At 42.3% G+C, this 18,587-nt stretch overlaps 1 protein-coding gene across 1 annotated transcript; it reads right to left on the bottom strand.

The window, feature by feature from the left end:
* Positions 1–7,988: 7,988 nt before the first annotated feature.
* On the bottom strand, positions 7,989–17,721 carry LOC129730326 (uncharacterized). The gene is made up of 2 exons (XM_055689599.1): positions 17,564–17,721; positions 7,989–10,431 (listed from the first exon to the last, which is right to left on the bottom strand). The coding sequence occupies exons 1-2, from the start codon at positions 17,573–17,575 to the stop codon at positions 8,578–8,580; spliced, it is 1,866 nt and encodes a 621-aa protein (XP_055545574.1). The 5' UTR covers positions 17,576–17,721; the 3' UTR covers positions 7,989–8,577.
* Between the last annotated feature and the right edge of the window lie 866 nt (positions 17,722–18,587).

The raw sequence follows: 18,587 nt of genomic DNA, 5'->3' as shown, positions 1-18,587 counted from the left end.
TACACAGCTTTCAGTAAGGCATTTGATCGCATAGACATATCAATGCTACTTTTCAAATTGCAAAAAACGGGACTTGAGCCAGAACTCCTGAAGTGGCTCGAATCATATTTAACCAATCGCCAACAAATAGTTAAATTTAACGGACAAAACTCAAATCCGATTCTAGTCACTTCTAGTGGTCCCCAAGGCTCTCATTTAGGACCTCTTCTTTTCATCTTGTACGTTAACGACATTTCCTTTATTCTCAAAAAACTAAAAGTGTTAATTTATGCCGACGATATGAAGCTCATTTTGGAAATAAGAAATGAAGAAGACATCAATGCATTCCAGAATGAAATATACATATTCTACTATATACAAATATACATATTCTACTATATACAAATATACATACATGGTGTAAAAAAAGCTTACTAGAGTTAAATGTAAAAAAATGCAACCACATATCATTCTGTCGAAAAAGAACAACACCAAACATTACAATATCATTAGGAAACCAAACTGTAGCAAATTGTGAAAGAATTAGGGACTTAGGAGTTGTCTTAGACTCCAAACTAACCTTCATTGACCACTACAACACAATAATCCACAAAGCTAATAACATGCTAGGATTTATAAAGCGCTTTTGTTACAACTTTCAGGATCCGTATACCATCAAAAAATTATATATAGCCTGTGTAAGATCGATACTGGAGTACTGCAGCATTGTATGGTCACCCTATACAATCACACACGAAGAAAGAATAGAATCGGTACAAAAGCAATTTCTATTGTATGCTCTTCGTAAATTAGGTTGGACATCATTTCCTCTCCCATCATATGAAGCTCGTTGCATGCTCATAAACATACAATCATTGGAAGAGCGTCGTGAATTCGCAATAGTGTCATTTGTAAACGACATCGTTTCGCAGCGCATTGATTCAGCTACACTTTTATCTAAGCTAAATTTCTACGCACCTCTTAGACAACTTCGAAATCGAAACACGTTTGCCACCAATCATTACCGCACAAATTATGCAAAATTCGAACCCTTGAATCGTATGATGGCCGCTTACAATCAATACTGCGAAACCATTGACTTAACAATGTCTCGGCAAGAGCTTAAACACTTTTTTAGCTCAATACGCAATCGCAACGCTTATTGAAAAAAATAGTTTGTAAGTAAACATTGTATTAGAATATTAGAATATTGTATATTGTCTACTTCTGATTGACAAAATGAATAAATAAACACGATCCGGAGGATTCCCACTCACGATTCTTATTCAAGAATCCTAGAGTCATATACAGGGCATTCCTGAGGATTCTTTTTTCAGGAATCCTTTTCAAGGACGCTCACGAATCCAATGTGAGGAATCCTAGAGAATCTATGCGAATCGTATGTGTTCGTCCGGGTTGCGTAGATATTTCTTCCTTTAAGGCCTATTTACCTTGACGAACCGAATAACTTGTTGTGTGTCATCGGTTCAAGCAAAACCATCTTGAATATCCGCATGACCAAAACTTTCCGTTGAAACGTATCGAATATCGAACTCACGAAGAAGCAGTGTCATTGCCCATCTTTGCAAACGATTCACCGTATATGTGGGAATCCCCTTTTTCGATCCAAAAATAGCGAGTAGCGCTTTGTGGTTGGTTTCGAGGATGTACTTCCGGCCGAACCACATTCGATGAAAGCGGGTAACGGCGAACACTAGCGACAAACCTTCCTTTTTGATCTGACTCGTGACAAATTGCTTTGAACGTCCCGTCAGGAGGTTGATGAGCGATTCGAGGGTTAGCTGTAGATTGCGTCGATGCTCTTTTTCGTAGCGACCTCCAACCAATATATCGTCGAGTTAACCAACAGTGCAGTTGAGCTCAGCCAACATTGTATTCATCAATTTGACCTACTGCATGCCAAACGCGCCCGGGGCTGACTCGATGCCGGGTAACAGGCGCGTGAATTGGAAGAGGCCTTTATGGGTGTTGAGGGTGAGTAGCGGTTGGCTAACCGGATACACCTCTACCTGTAGGTACTAGGGATGGGCGAGCAGCTCACGAGCCGTTCATATGAACCGGTTCCTAGAAAAGAGGGAAAGAACGAACGGCTCACGAAAAAGAGCCACGGTTCTTTGAGCGCACCAGAACTGATAGGTTTGTGCGAACCCGAAGTTCACCGAGAAAACACGAACTGTCAACGCTCGTGAATCATTATGAACCATGAGCCGTTCATATGAGTCGGTTCAGAACGGTGAGTGAGCGGTTCAGAGTCGCTCTAGCAAAAGAGCTGTTTCGCCCACCCCTAGTAGGTACGCATCGGATAAGTCAATGTGACTAAAACCCGACAGTTGGTCATATACGCGAAAATATCATCGGGCAATGGTAATGGATACTGGTTCGGCTAAAGGACACTGTTCCATCTACGGACGGTTCCATTTGGCTTCCGTACTGCGACGATCGGTGCCGCCCAGACGTTGAAATCCACCTTTCTCAGGATGGCAAGGTTTTGCAGGTGAAACAGTTCATCCTCTAGAAGACGGTCCATAGCGTAAGCTACCGGCCACGTTTGTCTGAAGAACGGCTTGGGACTGCCCTTGAGAACCAGTTTGACGGGAGTTTTTTTACATAGTCCCATCCAGTCTTGGCATACTCATCGTGTGTAACAAAGAGGCTCATATAATTTGCACAGAACACAGAAGCATGTTGAAAAAAAACCACAGGAAGGTTGTATGCAAAGCGACGACCGCAAGGTTGAAGTAGAATACTTTTACAAGAAAGATAACCCGGCTGCTTGCGTGTCAGTCATTTTTCCTAGCAAATAAATGTTGACCGCTCATTGGCAGTATTGAAAATTTTGTGCAAATGAAGTTGAAGTATTACTCAATTTCAGTTTGCACATATAAATACCAAGGTTGTTAATCGATAACCTATCGAAAACGCCGATAACGATACCGTCTGTTATCGTTATCGACGATGACGCTTACGTCTTCAAACATTATCGTCATTGTCAAAGGCGATAACTGCTGGATGGTATCGAATCGATAACGTTTGTTTTGTTTATTAACAACCACTGCAAGACCAATTTTTGCATCATTAAATATATCATTTAGATGCATTTCAAACGCAAATATGACAATGCAACATACCTTGCTATTCAATGCCTTGCTATTTCGTGCTACAAAAAGTGCCTTAAAAGCTAGAACAATCAAAACTCGGACATTTATTTTCCTGATGAGAAGCGAAACATAAACAAATAAGGAAAAGTTTCTTTCTGTTGCCTAGTGATGCTTCGTCTCCAACCCTCCGTAGTGAAAAAACGTTTCCTCACCCCGTGCCTGCTTTTTGGTCAAATCGTTACATCACTCGCTACAACAGCAAACAAAATTGACATAAGACGTTAGTGAGCTGATAACGTCTAGTGACTATCGTCATCGCCGATAACGTTAATGTTTGAAGACGGTATCGTCATCGTCAATAACGATACCATACGTTATCGGTAACGGCGATGACGATTGTCGACGATATTCTATCGTATTAACAACCTTGATAAATACGACCTCACTAAACAGGAAAAGAACAAACTCGTTGCGGCGCAAACAAGTTTCAACTGTTAGAGTATATGTACATGTAAATTCAAATTAAGATAATTATCTTTTGGTTAAAGCTCAGAACGAGAAAATATTAAATCTTCAATTCATTTGTTTGGTTGTCCTAAAAATGACAGTTTGTTGTTGAATTTAAAATCGGATATGACGCTGATTGCATCTCTGTGTTGCGCCGATAGCGGGAGTTATGGTGAACTTAAAATCGGTTGCTGATCGCAACCTTTGAGCTGCCCTAACAGTACGGGGATCAAGATACACGGACAACATGCACTGTGGAAGCTATTTCACATTCAGTAAATTAGACTGGTGCGACAGATTTCAATTGCTAGGATCCAACACAGAATGCTTGCTTGCGTTGTCAAAAATTATTAACTTTCAATGACTTCAACAGTGGGGGAATAATGGCAGTCTGGCGACACACACTGAGAAGAACCGCGCTGCTTCTGAGACGTGGTGACCAACCACAGGGCAAGTGTTTAATTTGAAGCCAGCCACAGGCGCGATCCGCTGCTATGGTCTGTTACTGCCGAGTGCCGATATCTGCTGCTACTGCTGTCAACGTTGTGGACGGTCCATCCAGTTCACCTTCCGACTAATGAATGTAGCTAGTTTTCCCAGAAACACTCTTTTATAGCCGAAGGGTGCTACGTAATAGGCCACGCCTTTCATTCCAGTTTTACCATTTCCTAATGTTCTTTAGACGAATTATTCCACAATTCGCATATGATTTCTGTATCCAGCGAATAAACACCGATGGTGCTCTCACACACGGTACGGTTTTAACCCGTATCTTATTGCGATTTGTAACATCAAGCGATTTCGTTTGCTCGCTGTTGCGTGTTGCATCATGTTGCAACTTGGCAGCTGGGAGACGACGAAATTCTGTTCATGCTGATTGATTGAATCGACTTCATATTGACTGCATAGTCGAACTAACTGCTTTTGTGAATGCGTTCTAACAGGACAGTTTGTTATTCAAAATCGGTTATGCTTATCACAGCCTTTGCGCTAAAATTGTTAACTTTCAATGACTTGTTTATTTGCCTTGGAAAAGGCATTTTGATTTCCAAATTTGGATTTCCTGATGGCAATCTTCATGCTGCCCTAACGTGGGGGAAAAAATGGCAGTATGGCGACACACGCTGAGAAGAACCGCGCTGCCCCTGAGACGTGGTGATCATCCACAGGGCTAGTGCTGCTGCTAAGAAAGGACGACTGCGGCTGTCGCTGTCTAGAACAATTATGAGCGACTTCAGTTGAAACAGGCTCTTATAAAGGCCAAATAGCATGTTCTCAATTGCAAGGTATATGATTCTGTCGACCGTGCTTGGGAAGCAATCATAGAACGACCAATCAGAGGCCGAATTTTTCGTTTTGACAAGGCTTGACTATTTTCAATAGTACAATAGTGTAAATAATAAAATTACAATTATCTTCTTTTGGGAAGAATCTTAGAAGATTTTCCAATCTATTGCTGCAAGAACGAAGGAAATCCATCGAATACTAACCGATCTATTAGCATTTGAAATTGGACATATTTTTCACTTTTTTCGGTTTTAGATTTTCATTTCACATCCCTATGTAGCCGAACTTCCTGAGAGAAGTATTCTACTTCAAAAAACGGATGAGTTGATTATTTTTTTCGTGCACTGGAAGCAAATGCACACTGTGTATAGAAAGCCAAACACGCAACATCAGAAAGCTTGTATTGTGAAGAGCAAGCGCATAAAGCTCTCGCAGAGAGACTTTCTCGATTACAACTGATAAAATATAGATAGCGCACATGTATTGCTCATTGATAAGGGCACCATGATGAAAATTTTAGCTGGTTGAAAACTTTTCTGGCTGTTTCCTTAATAACGTGTTCTGTAGCGTCTACGTAAGGCTCTGCGCTACGCTCACTGTGTTATGCTCACTGAGTTTTTTTACTATCACGGTGCAGGTCTATGATAAATTTAGCTCAGACATAGTTAATTTTCTCAACAGCACGCAGCTTTGGCTCGCCTACTCATATGTGTAGTCATATTCCGCACTCTCTACGCGCAAAGGCACCGCTCAAGAACGTTGTGCTTTTTTATTTGCTCATCACAATGCCTACTAACAAACTGATGTGAAGCAATTTATGTGTTGAAAAATGAGTAAGTGGACAAGACGGGTCCCATCTCATTTGTAAAGACTTCGGGGAACTGACATTGAAGGGTCGCCTTCCCAACATCAAACGTTTTTTTTCGCATTCATGAATTTGATTATCTAGTAATCTAGTGAACTGTATTATTGATAGATTTGGCCAAACTGAACGCGGCCTATCTCAAACACCACGCTGAATTTGTGAAGTATGCTGTTTTTGTCTGCATAAATTTTCGTTGTTAATGTATCAGGAAAATCTACTAATCACCAACGGAACACAAAAATCAGTCAAAACACTTAGTGGTATCATTCTATGTGCTGTCAGAATCGAAGTTTGTTTTGATTTTGGATACGGTTGCCAAAAACAAAGTGTCTCGGAAAATAAGTAAACTGTTTGAGAGAATTATTCTTAACAGAATGATGTTACACATCATTCAATTTTGCAGATGAACAGTTTGGATTTCGCCATGGGCATTCCACTACTCATCAATTGCTCAGAGTTATTTATATGATACGAGCTAATCTTATTCCACTGGAACTGATCTTTTAGACATAGAAAAAGCATTCGACAGTGTTTGGCATAAAGGTTTGATTGCGAAATTGCAAACTTTATATTTTTCCAATTTTCCTAATCAAAATTTTACAAAATTATCTTACTGATCGAACTCTGCAGGTTGTCTATCAGAATTCAAAATCTGATGGATTTCCTGTCAGAGCAGGTGTGCCTCAAGGTTCAGTCTTGGGTCCAGTTCTGTACAACATATTCACTTCAGATCTTCCTGATTTGCCTCCAGGATGCACAAAGTCATTGTTCTGCGATGACACAAGCATATCCGTAAAAGAAAAAGTATTCGTGTCATATGCAGTCGATTGCAGGAAAGATTAGATATTTTTTCTTCTTACTTGCAAAAGTGGAAAATCTCTCCCAATGCTTTAAAAACTTAAATGATAATTTTTCCCCATAAGACTAGGGCTTCTTTCCTCAAGCCAAACAATAATCACGTTGTTAAGATGAATGGGGTTATTTTAAGTTGGTCTGGCAAGGTTAAGTACTTGGGACTAATTTACAATAACAAACTAATTTTCAAAGAGCACATTGAGAGTATACAAGCCAAGTGCATCAAATATACGAGATGTTTATATCCTCTCATTAACAGGAAATCTAAACTTTGTTTAAAGAACAAACTTTTGATTTACAAGCAAATTTTTAGACCAGCAATGCTTTATGCTGGATCTGGTCAAGTTGCTGTTCAACAAGGAAGAAAACGCTTCAAAGGATTCAGAATGAAATTCTGAAAATGATTTTGAAGCGTCCTCCTTGGTTTGGTGCACTCGAATTACATAGACTTACTGGTGTTGAAACATCAAACAACAAGCTATGTCAAATAAAATTATTAACAATTTTCGACAAAAATCGTTGCAATCCTCAATTGCAACGATGAGCTCTCTTTATAGCCAATCAGTTAGCAATTAAGTTAGTTGTAAGTTTACTTCCCCTTTTTTACAAGTAGGTTTAAATCCCTACGAATGATAAGTCCCAATTGCGAAAGCAAACAAATCCTAACAATTGAAATTTCAAATTTCTAGCAGTGTTGAGAAGTCGCCATTTGTAATTGGACACACATACTCATTATTTACTAATATTCATCATAAACACAAATACCCCCCCCCCCCCCCTTAAAAAAAAACTAACCACTGAAATGTGCTTAAAGACCGTGCATCCATGATGGTGCTTTACGCGGCATCCATAAATTACGTAACGCTAATAGGGGGAGGGGGGTATCCAGGCCCGGATTTGAGGGGGGGCAAAGGGGGCAAATGCTCCGGGCCTCCCGATTAAAGCCCCCCCCCCTGGTCCTAGGGCGACCTTTTTTTTGCTCGCAGCCTTCCAGAACGATACCTCTAAATCTTCTAAGAAAAGGGTCTCACAGACAAATTTGCCCCGGGCCCCCTCGCATCTAAATTCGGCCCTGGGGGTGTCCTTAAGCGTTACGATTTGTTACATAGGGGTGAGGGGAGGTAAGATCAGCGTTACGTAACAAAAAATCTTTGCTTTGAAGAGACTCTCCAAAAACGAGCATTTTTATTAAGCAAATTCTTCTCAGCGTTACGTAATTTTTCTGGGGGGGGGGTTAGTTAACGTTGGCGTTACGTTTCGTTACATATGGGGGGTGGGGGACCGAAAATTGGGTTTTTTGCGTTACGTAACTTATGGATGTCGCATAAACATAAACATTCCTTTTGAAAATAAAAAAGCCAAGTTATTTTGTTCGATATTCGTGTGTATTTGCAACTATTAGCATCCATTAGTTTAACCACAATCTGTTTCTTCAATAGAAGGAAGTATGTTATTTACAAAAAGATTCGCTAACGGTATTTTTCTTTTCATGGCTTCATTTTTGGCTGGCCGTTAGGTTGGCCCAGAGTTTGCCAAGAGTTAACTCAGCACAAAATTCGCCCGGAAAAGAAAACTACTTTAATATCACGCTTACATTGATAATGAGCTTTGGTTTCATCCTATCAATACATTTTAAAACAGTACAAGATCCGTCTCGGGACATAACCACTCGATAACATTCACGGTGACAGTGTGCAATGATGCGATGTTTAACTGACCTCGTGAAAACGCTTAAAAGCTAGGGCACTAGAAAACAACTGGATAAAAACCACGGTAAAATACTATTTTACAAAAATAGTTTTCGGGAGATTGTCAAATTTGTAGGTTCATTTTTATAAATAGCTTTGCAAACCATGGAACAGGTCCAACGGTCACGGTAACGGTGCGGGGGAATTCAGTTGATTCACAGTCTTCTTGTTCAGAGGCAACGATCTACTATTCAGCCGAAGTTGGAAGATATAGCTGTTATCTAGTATTTGGTAAAGAGAATCCCGTTGGAGTTTGATATTGGAATGGTGACAGCTGAACAAGCTGGAATGGTTGGGGTTGAGATTCGAGTTGCAGCATTGAACCTGGATTGGAAGGTGCAGTTAATGCGAAGGCTTGTGGAATTCCCTGCTGGGACATGTCGAAACTGAATGGGGCAGCTGCTGCTGATGGTGGAGTGACGACCACCTCCTGTTGCGACGTTCCGGAACCGTAGTGATCGTGATGGCTGTATTGGTTCTCATTGCTACTGGACTGTGCCTGATAGTCATTTTGCTGAGGGAACACCGAGGGTCCGTATCTTGGCTGTTGGTGATATTGAATTAGCTGTTGGTTGAAGTAATTACTACTTTCCTGGCTATTGTATTGCTGTTGATCTTGTTGTTGTGGTTGATGCTGTTGTTGTTGCTGCTGCTGCTGCTGCTGAGAGGATGGATGAGTAAAGATCGTGGTCTGTGAATAATGAGCTCCGTTCTGATGGACTTGTTGTTGATGTTCTGCGCTAGCGCTACCGGAGTACGACCCCAAACCTGATTGAGTTTCCTGGATGTCCTCTGTCACTGGTGCCGATTGCTGGCCTGACTGTTGCTGCCTGTAGTCTTCGTTTTGTTGTTGTTTTTTGTTTTTTTTGGATGATTTTTTCTTGTAGGTAGTCTTTGTTGTCCTTCGGTATCCTTCCTCACCGTTGGAATATTCATCGTCATAATGTCTTACTTCATGTTGTTGTGATTCGAACGGATGTAATTTTGTGCTCGAGTATCCAATGTCCTTATCGAATGGGAACTGATATGCAGTAGATTTCACCGGCACAGGATACGGAACCTTCTTCTCTATAGGCACATAAACCTTGAATGGTACATGAACCTTTTTCTCCACCTCAACTTTTACCGGCACTGGTACCTTCCTTTCTACTTCAACTGGTACTTTGACCTCCACCGGATACGGTACCTTCTTCTCTACGGGATATGGAACTGGCTTGGGAACTTCATAAGGAACCTTCACCTCGACGGGAACGTGAATTTGCTTGTACACCGGGTAAGGCTTGGGAACATGAACCACCTTTTCAACGATTTTCTCCACTGGATAGGGCTTGTCAACATGAACGATTTTTTCTACTGGGTATGGAACTTTTACCTCCACTGGGTAAGGCTTAGCAATGTGAACTGGTTTTTCAACAATCTTCTCAACAGGGTACGGTTTCGGCACATGGACTATCTTTTCGACAATTTTCTCAACTGGATACGGCTTTGGCACATGAACGATCTTTTCTACTGGAACGTGTACAACTTTCTCCACAATTTTTTCGACAGGATACGGCTTTGGCACGTGAACAATCTTTTCAACCGGCACCTGTACTACCTTTTCCACAGGATATGGCTCCTTCTTCACAACCGTTTTGACGTGATTATGGTGGTGATGATGGTGATGATGTTTAATTTTGATCTTTTCTTTTACGATTTGATGTTCTGGAATTTCAAAGTGTTGACTTTCGCCAACGGCAACATCCGGCGCGTCTGATGTTGCAGAAGCGGCCAGATCTTCGGTCTTATCCGAACGGGTGGTCAACTCGGGAGTTTTTCTTGTTTGAGTTTCAGCGCCATCGCTGTCCGAGTGCTTTTTGCTGGACTTTTTGCTCTTTCCAGGTTTACCGAGATAGATGTGTATTTTCTTGCCACTGTGCCGTTTCTCCACCTTGCGTACGGTGGCTGTCGGCCACTGTCGATCCTCTGCTGGAGTTTGTTCCACACGTGTGTCACGCTCTGCGGTTGCCTTTTTGTCGGACTCTATTGCCAGTGCCGCTGTGCATACCGCGGCCAGGGTAGCGGCTAGTATCTGGAAGAGATATTAAAAAATATCAGCTTTTTCAAAATACATGATAAGTAGGAGAAATGTAACGATACGATAATGGAATAATAGCTTATTTTCTACAGTAATAAATGGCAGTTTTACAAAGATGTTTGTGAAAATTTATATCATATTCATTAATTTTTATACAAATATTATACTAACTGAGTATCATGCTCGGAATTCAATATGAGCTCTTGTTGTTATGGTGGCTTAGAAGCTATTGAGGTTACCATTGAATATATAATTTCAAACTGTACGAGGATCATTTCGCCAATCAGGGGCATGTCAAGAAACACCTGTGCTAGTCTCCCGCAAATTGGAAATCGCAATCTAGGGACCAGTTTCGGTTTCAAGGAAGTGTTTAAATATTTTCATTAGCTTTTCTCATCTTTCTAGATAGATTGGCTATAATGGATGGCTATAATGGCTATTATGGATTTCAAGATAATATCAAACACCGGTTTTCAGTTCTTGAGAATATTCCCGGTTCGGGAAATATCAATATTAGAGAGTATTTAGACGTGTTTTACTTCGTGTTGTTCATTGGCAGTTTCTTGGTGTCAAGTCAGTTCCGGAAATACCAATATTGGGAAGTACTTGAGCCCTTCCCCAGCTTTCCAGAAAACGGAATTCGCCATGTTGAATTCAAAAATGGTGTCACATATCGGTCTCTGGTCGCCATATCATTAAAAAAAGACCATAAAAGCAGAGCCTTGGTTCTGATTCGGAACTTGACCTTCGGAAATTTCGCAGTCAACTGTTTAATGTAAAGACAATTGCGGGCTATCGCTACGATCCTGCTGACACTAACAGTCTCTCTCCCGAACTGAGACTAGAACCTACGACGACTGGTTTGTTAGGCCAGCATCGTACCTTGAGAATAACTGAAAGATCATAAAAAATTTCTACAAGACCATATTGAAAATATATGAACGATTTTCACGGGTTTTCTCGGGCTCACGGGTTGATTCCGGAAATACTTCACGAAGCTTTTCTGGAGTGTTTCTGGACATACAATTCCGGCTTCCAGGAAACTATCGAGTATATCCAAAAAGTTTCCATAATACAAGTTTCAAGTTTTGAATCATTTCCAATGTAGAAAATCCATCATAACTTGGTTAAACTTTCGGACACCAATTTCCGGTTTTCTGCCGTCTTCTCGGTACAGGAAATACTCGTAATGAAAGATGTGTAATCAGTTTTCGTGGATTTTCTGATTGCGGAGTGCCATCCACTATTGATCGAGTGGTTGGTTGATTACACCGACACTCACCCAGTCAGACCTTATTTAACTGGGTAGTAGGCAACCGTTGTTTAGAAACTTGATTCTGCTCGTGTACAGTGCACCACAGCTACATAGCAGATGTTCTGAGGTTTAAATTTCCACAGGAGCGACAAGTGTCATCTTGCACTCGATCAATATTTTTTAAATGATATTTACTCGAATAGTGCTCAGTTGTTAGTTTAGCATTCAAGTTTCATTTTTATTTGTAGAAATTGATTTTTTTTTGTAGAATTGCAGGTGCAGGTTTTTTCAGCGTTATTTAGTTTTAGGGGTTACATAGGGGTGGGAGAAGGTCTGAACTCTTGATTTTAAGCGTTACGTAATGTGTGTTCAGCGGATCAGAGCGGTTCCGCTCACTAAGATGAACTAGTTCTTTTTAACAGCTCACTCGCTCTTTTCGTTCCTACATAATTTTTGGTTTTTATCAGTGTAGCTAATTATCAGACACCGCAAGCGAGAGGCAGGTGAAAGCTTTACACCCGATTTGCCAAGCGCAAGGTCGCGCGCAAAATTACAATAGAACTCCCAGAAACAAGCTGCCACCAAACGTCTGCCCTGATATGCATGACTTGCATTTCTCATCACCCAGCCACCAGCCAGCCACAATAGCATGCAAAAAAAACAACTTGCAACAGTCCATACACAGGTATACGGGTTGACTAACGCCGAGTACGCACACGAATGGATGTGGAACGAAAAGAACGAAAGAACTGATTCACTGATCTGGCAATCCGCTCGCAGGCTGATCAAAAGATTCAGCTCTTTGAAAGAGCGAAATCTTTCGCTCTCAGAAGAACTGGTTCTTCCGATGGCTCTTTTGTTCAGCTCGCAGGCAATCCGCTCGCGATCAGAAGATTTCGATCTTTTAAAGAACTGATTTTCTGATCAGCTCGGGAGCGGGTTGTCTGCATAGATTCAAAAGATCAGTGAACCAGTTCTTTCGCTCTTTTCGTTCCACTTTTCGTTTGCGTCCCGGCGTTAGCCAGCCCGTGAGCTGTGTGTGAACTGTGGCAAGTAGATTTTATTTTTTATTCCCGCGGCGGGTGGATGGTTATGCAAAGGAGAGCAGGCAGCCGGCGGCAGCTATTTTCTGGGAGTTCTATTGCAGTGTCGCACGCCGCTTTGCGCTTGGGGTGTAAAACATTCATATGGCTCTCGTTTGCGGTGTCTGATCAACAAAATCGGCTTCAGCTTTTTGCTTGAAGTAAGGGGTGAGTTACCGCTCTTTAAAAAAGAGCGATAGATCACTCACTCACTTTGAAGAACCAGCTCTTTAGATCAGTTCGTGAGCGGATTGCCCACCTCTACTAGGGTCCATGTAAACTCTACACTCTCAGTCGGAACGCGATATTTTACGTACAGTGTTGGGAATATAAAAGTTATCCATAGGTATAATGCAGAGTATGTTCGGTTTTCGGAGAACTCCCGACATCGGAAGTCGCCATTTTGAATTTCAATTTGTCGTCAGACACCGATTTTCGGTTCCTAAGTGTCATCCTGGGTTGATGAACGGCTGGGCAGTGCGTACCACCATACACCCGTTCTAGTTGACATAAAGTATACTCCAGTGTGGTCCAAAGCATAATGCCCAGCAACTCCTATCCCCACTTCCACATGGTACCGACTGGGAGCAACCACGGGGAAGATCCGTGAGCCGGTTACAACTTGGTCGTATGCTGACAGGGTAGGGGGAGCTGTTCTCCTAGGAGGGTAGCTTGCCTGGTCGTCTGTACTTCATGTTGGGGGCGGCTCAAACAGCGTCTGAATCGGAAAGAATGGCTGAATTCTGAAATGCGGTGTCTCGCCAGCTACACCCAAGACGGCAGCCCCGCCGCGAGACTAAGTATCCGCAGCCCCAGTAAGGCGTCATGCCGGAAAATTAAAATACTACGAATAATCAAAAATTGAAGACGACAATTGGAAGCTCGGTACATGATAGTGTAGTTCGCTGAAAGCCCCGGGTGGCGACCTGATTCTGCTGGATCAGCTAGAACCCCGCCACATCGACATTGTCGCGCTCCAGGAGCTTCGCCGTAAAGGGAGAAGGTACAGAGGATTTGTGGCCGCAGGGCACAGTGCTACCAAAGCGGTGGCACAACCAATGAGCTGGCTACTGCTGGATAGTGCTGGGCAGTTTGTAGAGTTGTGTGGTCAGTGGCAGAAACGACTGTATGACGGGGAGTGCAAGGCAGCGGTGAATTAGAAGAACCGACCCTGGGCGATAAACCTGGGCAGGTCAACGAGAGAGAACAAGGCTAATTACAAACGGGCACGGAACGACATGAAGACGATTCTCAGACGAAAGAGCTGGAGCAGCAGCACCGTGCAAGTGATACGCGGAAGTTCTATGAGAAGGTAAACCAGTCTCGCAGAAGTTATGTGCCACAAGCCGACATGTGCAACGATGCGGATGAGAATCTTCTCATGAATGTCAGCGAGGTGTCCGACAGGTGGAAGAAGTACTTCGATGGACACCTGAATAGTGATACAGTAAACAGAAGCGGGGCAAAAACTGACCTAGGAGCACCAGCAGCAGATGACTGAGTAGCAGCTCACGCTGTTCATGAAGTTCTTTGTATGATCGGGAACCTGAAGAACACCAACGCCGCAGGCAAAGACAGCTACCGAGTGACTATTTAAACATGGGAGAGAGGCGCTGGCTAGAGTGCTGCAATTCCAGGATTTGGGAGGAGGAAAAACTACCTGACGAGTGGATGGAGGGAGTCGTCTGCCCCATCTACAAGAAAGGCGACAAACTGGAGGGCCGCACCTATCGCGGTACTCCACTTATCATTGTCACCTACAAAACACTCTTACAGACCCTGTTCCGTCGCCTATCACCTTTAACCAGGAAGTTCGTGGGCCAGTACCAAGCGGGCTTCATGGTAGCCCGTGCTACCACGAACCAGATCTTCTCAATCCGACAGATCTTACAGAAATGCCGCGGGTATGACGTGCCCACACATCACATCCTCATTGAATTCACGGCGTTAGTCAATTGAGAACAGCTATGGCAGATCATGCACGACAAAGGATTTTCGGATAAACTGACTCGATTGATCAAGGCCACCGTGGCGCAAGTGATGTGTTACGTGCGTTTTTCGGGGATACACAAGCCGCTTTGAATCGCGCAGAGGGTTAAGACAAGGTGATGTACTTTCCTGTTTGCTGTTTACCATCGTCCTTGAGGGTGTGATCCGGAGGGCGGGCATTGACACGAGAGGCACGATTTTCACAAGGTCTGTTCAGCTTCTGGGCTTCGCGGATGACTTTGACATCAAAACACGTAACTTTACGCCCGACTAAAAGCTAAAGTCGGATGAAACGAACTGCGAATAAATGCGTCGAAAACGAAATACATGCGAGCAAGAGGATACAAGGAGAACAACATCAAACCCCCAATTCAAGTCTCTGTACACGGCGATGTGCTTGAGGTGGTCAACGAGTTTGTGTATGTGAGGCCACTGGTGACCGCCGACAATTATACCAGTAAAGAGTTCCAGAGACGCATCCAAGCTGGAAATCGTGCCTACTCTTCACTTCGGACGCCTTTCGATCGAGTCGAGTGCAACGACGCACGAAGTTGACGCTACACTAAAGCCTGTTAAGACCGGTAGTCCTCTCCGGATCAAGACAACTACGTTTCTCGCGAAGGACCTTAACGCTCTTAGTGCTTTAGAACGAAAGGAGCTGCAGACTACGGTGGAGTACAGATAGACGACGGAGAATGGAGACGGGGCATAAACCATGAGCTGCAAGCGCTGCTTGAAGAGAACCCGCCTGGCGAAAGTCAATAGGTTGCGGTAGACCGATCACGTCTTAAGGATGCCGGACGACAATCTTGTGAAATCACTTTTTTTCAGCAACCTTGCCGGCACCAGAAATAGAGGGACGCAGCGTGCACGATGGCTCGACCAGATCGAAGGAGACTTGCGGGTGATAAGACGCCTGAGGAACTAGCGAAACACAGCCAAAAACCGAGCAACATGGCGAAAATTTCTTGATACAGCTCGAGTCACCACGGCTCTTGTCTGATTGCTAAGGTAAGTAAGCGACATCCAGGCTCCGGAATTAGCAATATTTAGGTGGTTTGCGACTATTTTCCACAGTTTCACAAAGCTCGCAGAAACCGGAACCCGCCATCTTGAATTTTAAATGTTGTCGAACATCATGTTCTGGTCCCTGGACAACTTCGGACCTCTAGACATTACTAAGCACCAGAAAATCATCGAAATTATTCAGTTCTTATCCGTAATGCTCTAAAATTTTGTATTCCTTTCAATCAAGAAAGAGAGGTCACCCATTCCTTTTTCCAATACGTCTCGCCACAACACGGGGTGAGGCCCCACCAAGTTTAAGTTTGTAATAACTTAAACTAATGATCGGGCTGATTATTTGCAGCTGTAGATAGAAAACCAACGTTTTTTTGTCACAATGGACTCAACGGTATACAAGCAAGCGAGTTCTACCGTTTATTAGGGCATACAGAGGTCCTCCTGTTGAGTTTTGCGGATTTGGTAAGTTGCCACTACAGCCGGGGGGTATTTTAGTGGATTCCGTCACAAAGAATATCAACCCAACCTAATACCCCCTATTCCGCCCAATCGAAAAGTATTGGGCAATAATTACGAAAAATGAAGACGACTAGAAAGATGATGCGGGATGCTTCACAGATGGTGACAAATTGGTATAGTCGCTAGGGTGGACCAGGCGTGTGGGCAGCAAATAATTCGCAATTAAATCGGATGACTGACGGAACAACATTCTGAAATTTTCCTCTGAAAGTACAATAAAACAACTTCGTTTTGACTGACTGAGATAAAGCTATTTCATTTGTTCGGATTTTGAATGAAGCATGCTTTAGTACACGAGTAACAGCTGGTAATTGACTAAAAGTACTTGAATTCATATACACCTTTTAACCAGTGAAGTTGGCATGTGAATTTTGGTATCAGCATTTTCCATTTCAGTGCCACAATGATGCCCCTTTGCAAATTTCTCGATGATTAATATTTGATCTGAGCATGATATATTATAAACAAAAGATACGAACTCAACAAGGATTACGAAACAATTATTTTGATTAGTCATGTTAGCTGTAAAACTAGACATGGATGCTGAACCTGTTTACTAGGCCTCAAGTAGAGCGTAGTCACTTATTTGTCGTTAATGATATGTTGTTGTCTGTTACTATCAGTAAGACCTTGACCATATAACTGATCAAACTCGAAGAGATTACATTTGCATAATGCGATGCAACACGATAGCTTTCATGGAGGCATAAACTGGAAACTGGAGAGCACTAATTGATCATTTTAACAGGAGAACAGTTGAAGTAGAATGATCACATCACTTGAGATCCCAAATATTTCCGGTTGCAAAGCTCACAGGTTGTCATGTTTTCAACGGTTTATGAATACCAACGATTCCTTGATACCATCAGTAAATCTGCGTCATTTCCGGGTATGTATGATTGGTGAGTATGATGTTCATAATTATACAATAACTAAACACGTAATGAAAATTCCGTGGTCCTACGGCTACACTCAATACATTTCTCAATCACATTAGTTTTTTGAGACTGCTCGAAAATACGAATGTGTCCTTGCCATGGTCATTCACATCTCCAGTCCAAATCATGCATTATTCCATTATGTTCATATCATCTGTTACAAATGTCACATTTTAAACCATAACTTTTATTCATTGTCCAAAGCACATGTTATCACAAATTTTCCACTTATCCAGAGTGTCACTATAAAAGTCCTTCATTCTTTTTAGAACATTTAGCACATTCTCATTGTCATGTTCACCTGGATCGGGGCAGCTTACCGTTAACTTCATTGCGATACTCCTATAGATGGTTTGAGAGAGGAAAGTATACTGGTTGCGAATTTTCCGAGCCTTAGTCTATTTATATATTAATTAAACAATTGAAGCGTGGCGGGCGGAAAACTGCCTGTTGCTACCACCTGTGCTGTACATATTTCGTAAGCCAGTCTAATGCAACGGGGGTGGTTTTCCCAGCTCCAGATGCATATTGCAGGACGCGAGCCTATAGGGTTGTGTTCGTGATATTTTTTCCAGTGCCGTTAGTATTAGTAGAACAAAGGCATGTATAAACGAAGATAATTCGTAAGTAAAAGGGGCCAGTTTTTCGTACCAATTATGTTCTCTAACTAACGCCTCGCGGTGTACTTTCGCTTTTCTTCCACTAACTATGACTGGTTTTCCGGCTGAGCCACGCGAGGAAATGAAATGGAAACATGCGGATGATAACAATGCACGAGTCCGTGAGGGGCTCTTCGTGACTAGGTTTGTTTTCGTTGGTATAAACAAACGATTCCCGCTACCAATTGTTCGACGGTTGAAAATTAGTGATGCCTTTTGGATTATGTTGATGCTTTATTTTCCGTTTCGCTCTTGCCACCCTTCGAACATGATGCGCAAGCACGCCACCCACAACGACGCGGCTTCTATGGCTCTACACATCGTTTGGTTTATCGAGGAACGGTGCCTAAATGGTGAAGCATTGCAACAATTGAATCAACTTTTTTTATTATTATTGGCGCTGTGAGCTAGGGGTGACATTCATTAAAAGAAATTAATTTATTTTGAAGCGGATTTTTAAACCTCAAGGATGTGCCTTGTATTCCTGATTTCTCTCTGGTACAATTACGAGTGACATCGCATCATATTACTCTGATAATAAAATTGTACTCTATCATGTACAAAATATGAAAATGTTGCCTAGTATCCCAATGGTATCAACAATAAAGTTTATGCAAAACTATTTTTATTCGTTCTATGAGTTGTAAATTTTTTTTTCGGCTGGATTTTTTTTTGTGTTATCTCT

The sequence above is a fragment of the Wyeomyia smithii genome, chromosome 3 (genome assembly GCF_029784165.1).
Source record: "Wyeomyia smithii strain HCP4-BCI-WySm-NY-G18 chromosome 3, ASM2978416v1, whole genome shotgun sequence".
Taxonomy (NCBI): Eukaryota; Metazoa; Arthropoda; class Insecta; order Diptera; family Culicidae; genus Wyeomyia; species Wyeomyia smithii.
Note: the sequence above shows the minus strand (reverse complement) of the source record. Positions and strands in the feature narration are given on the sequence as shown.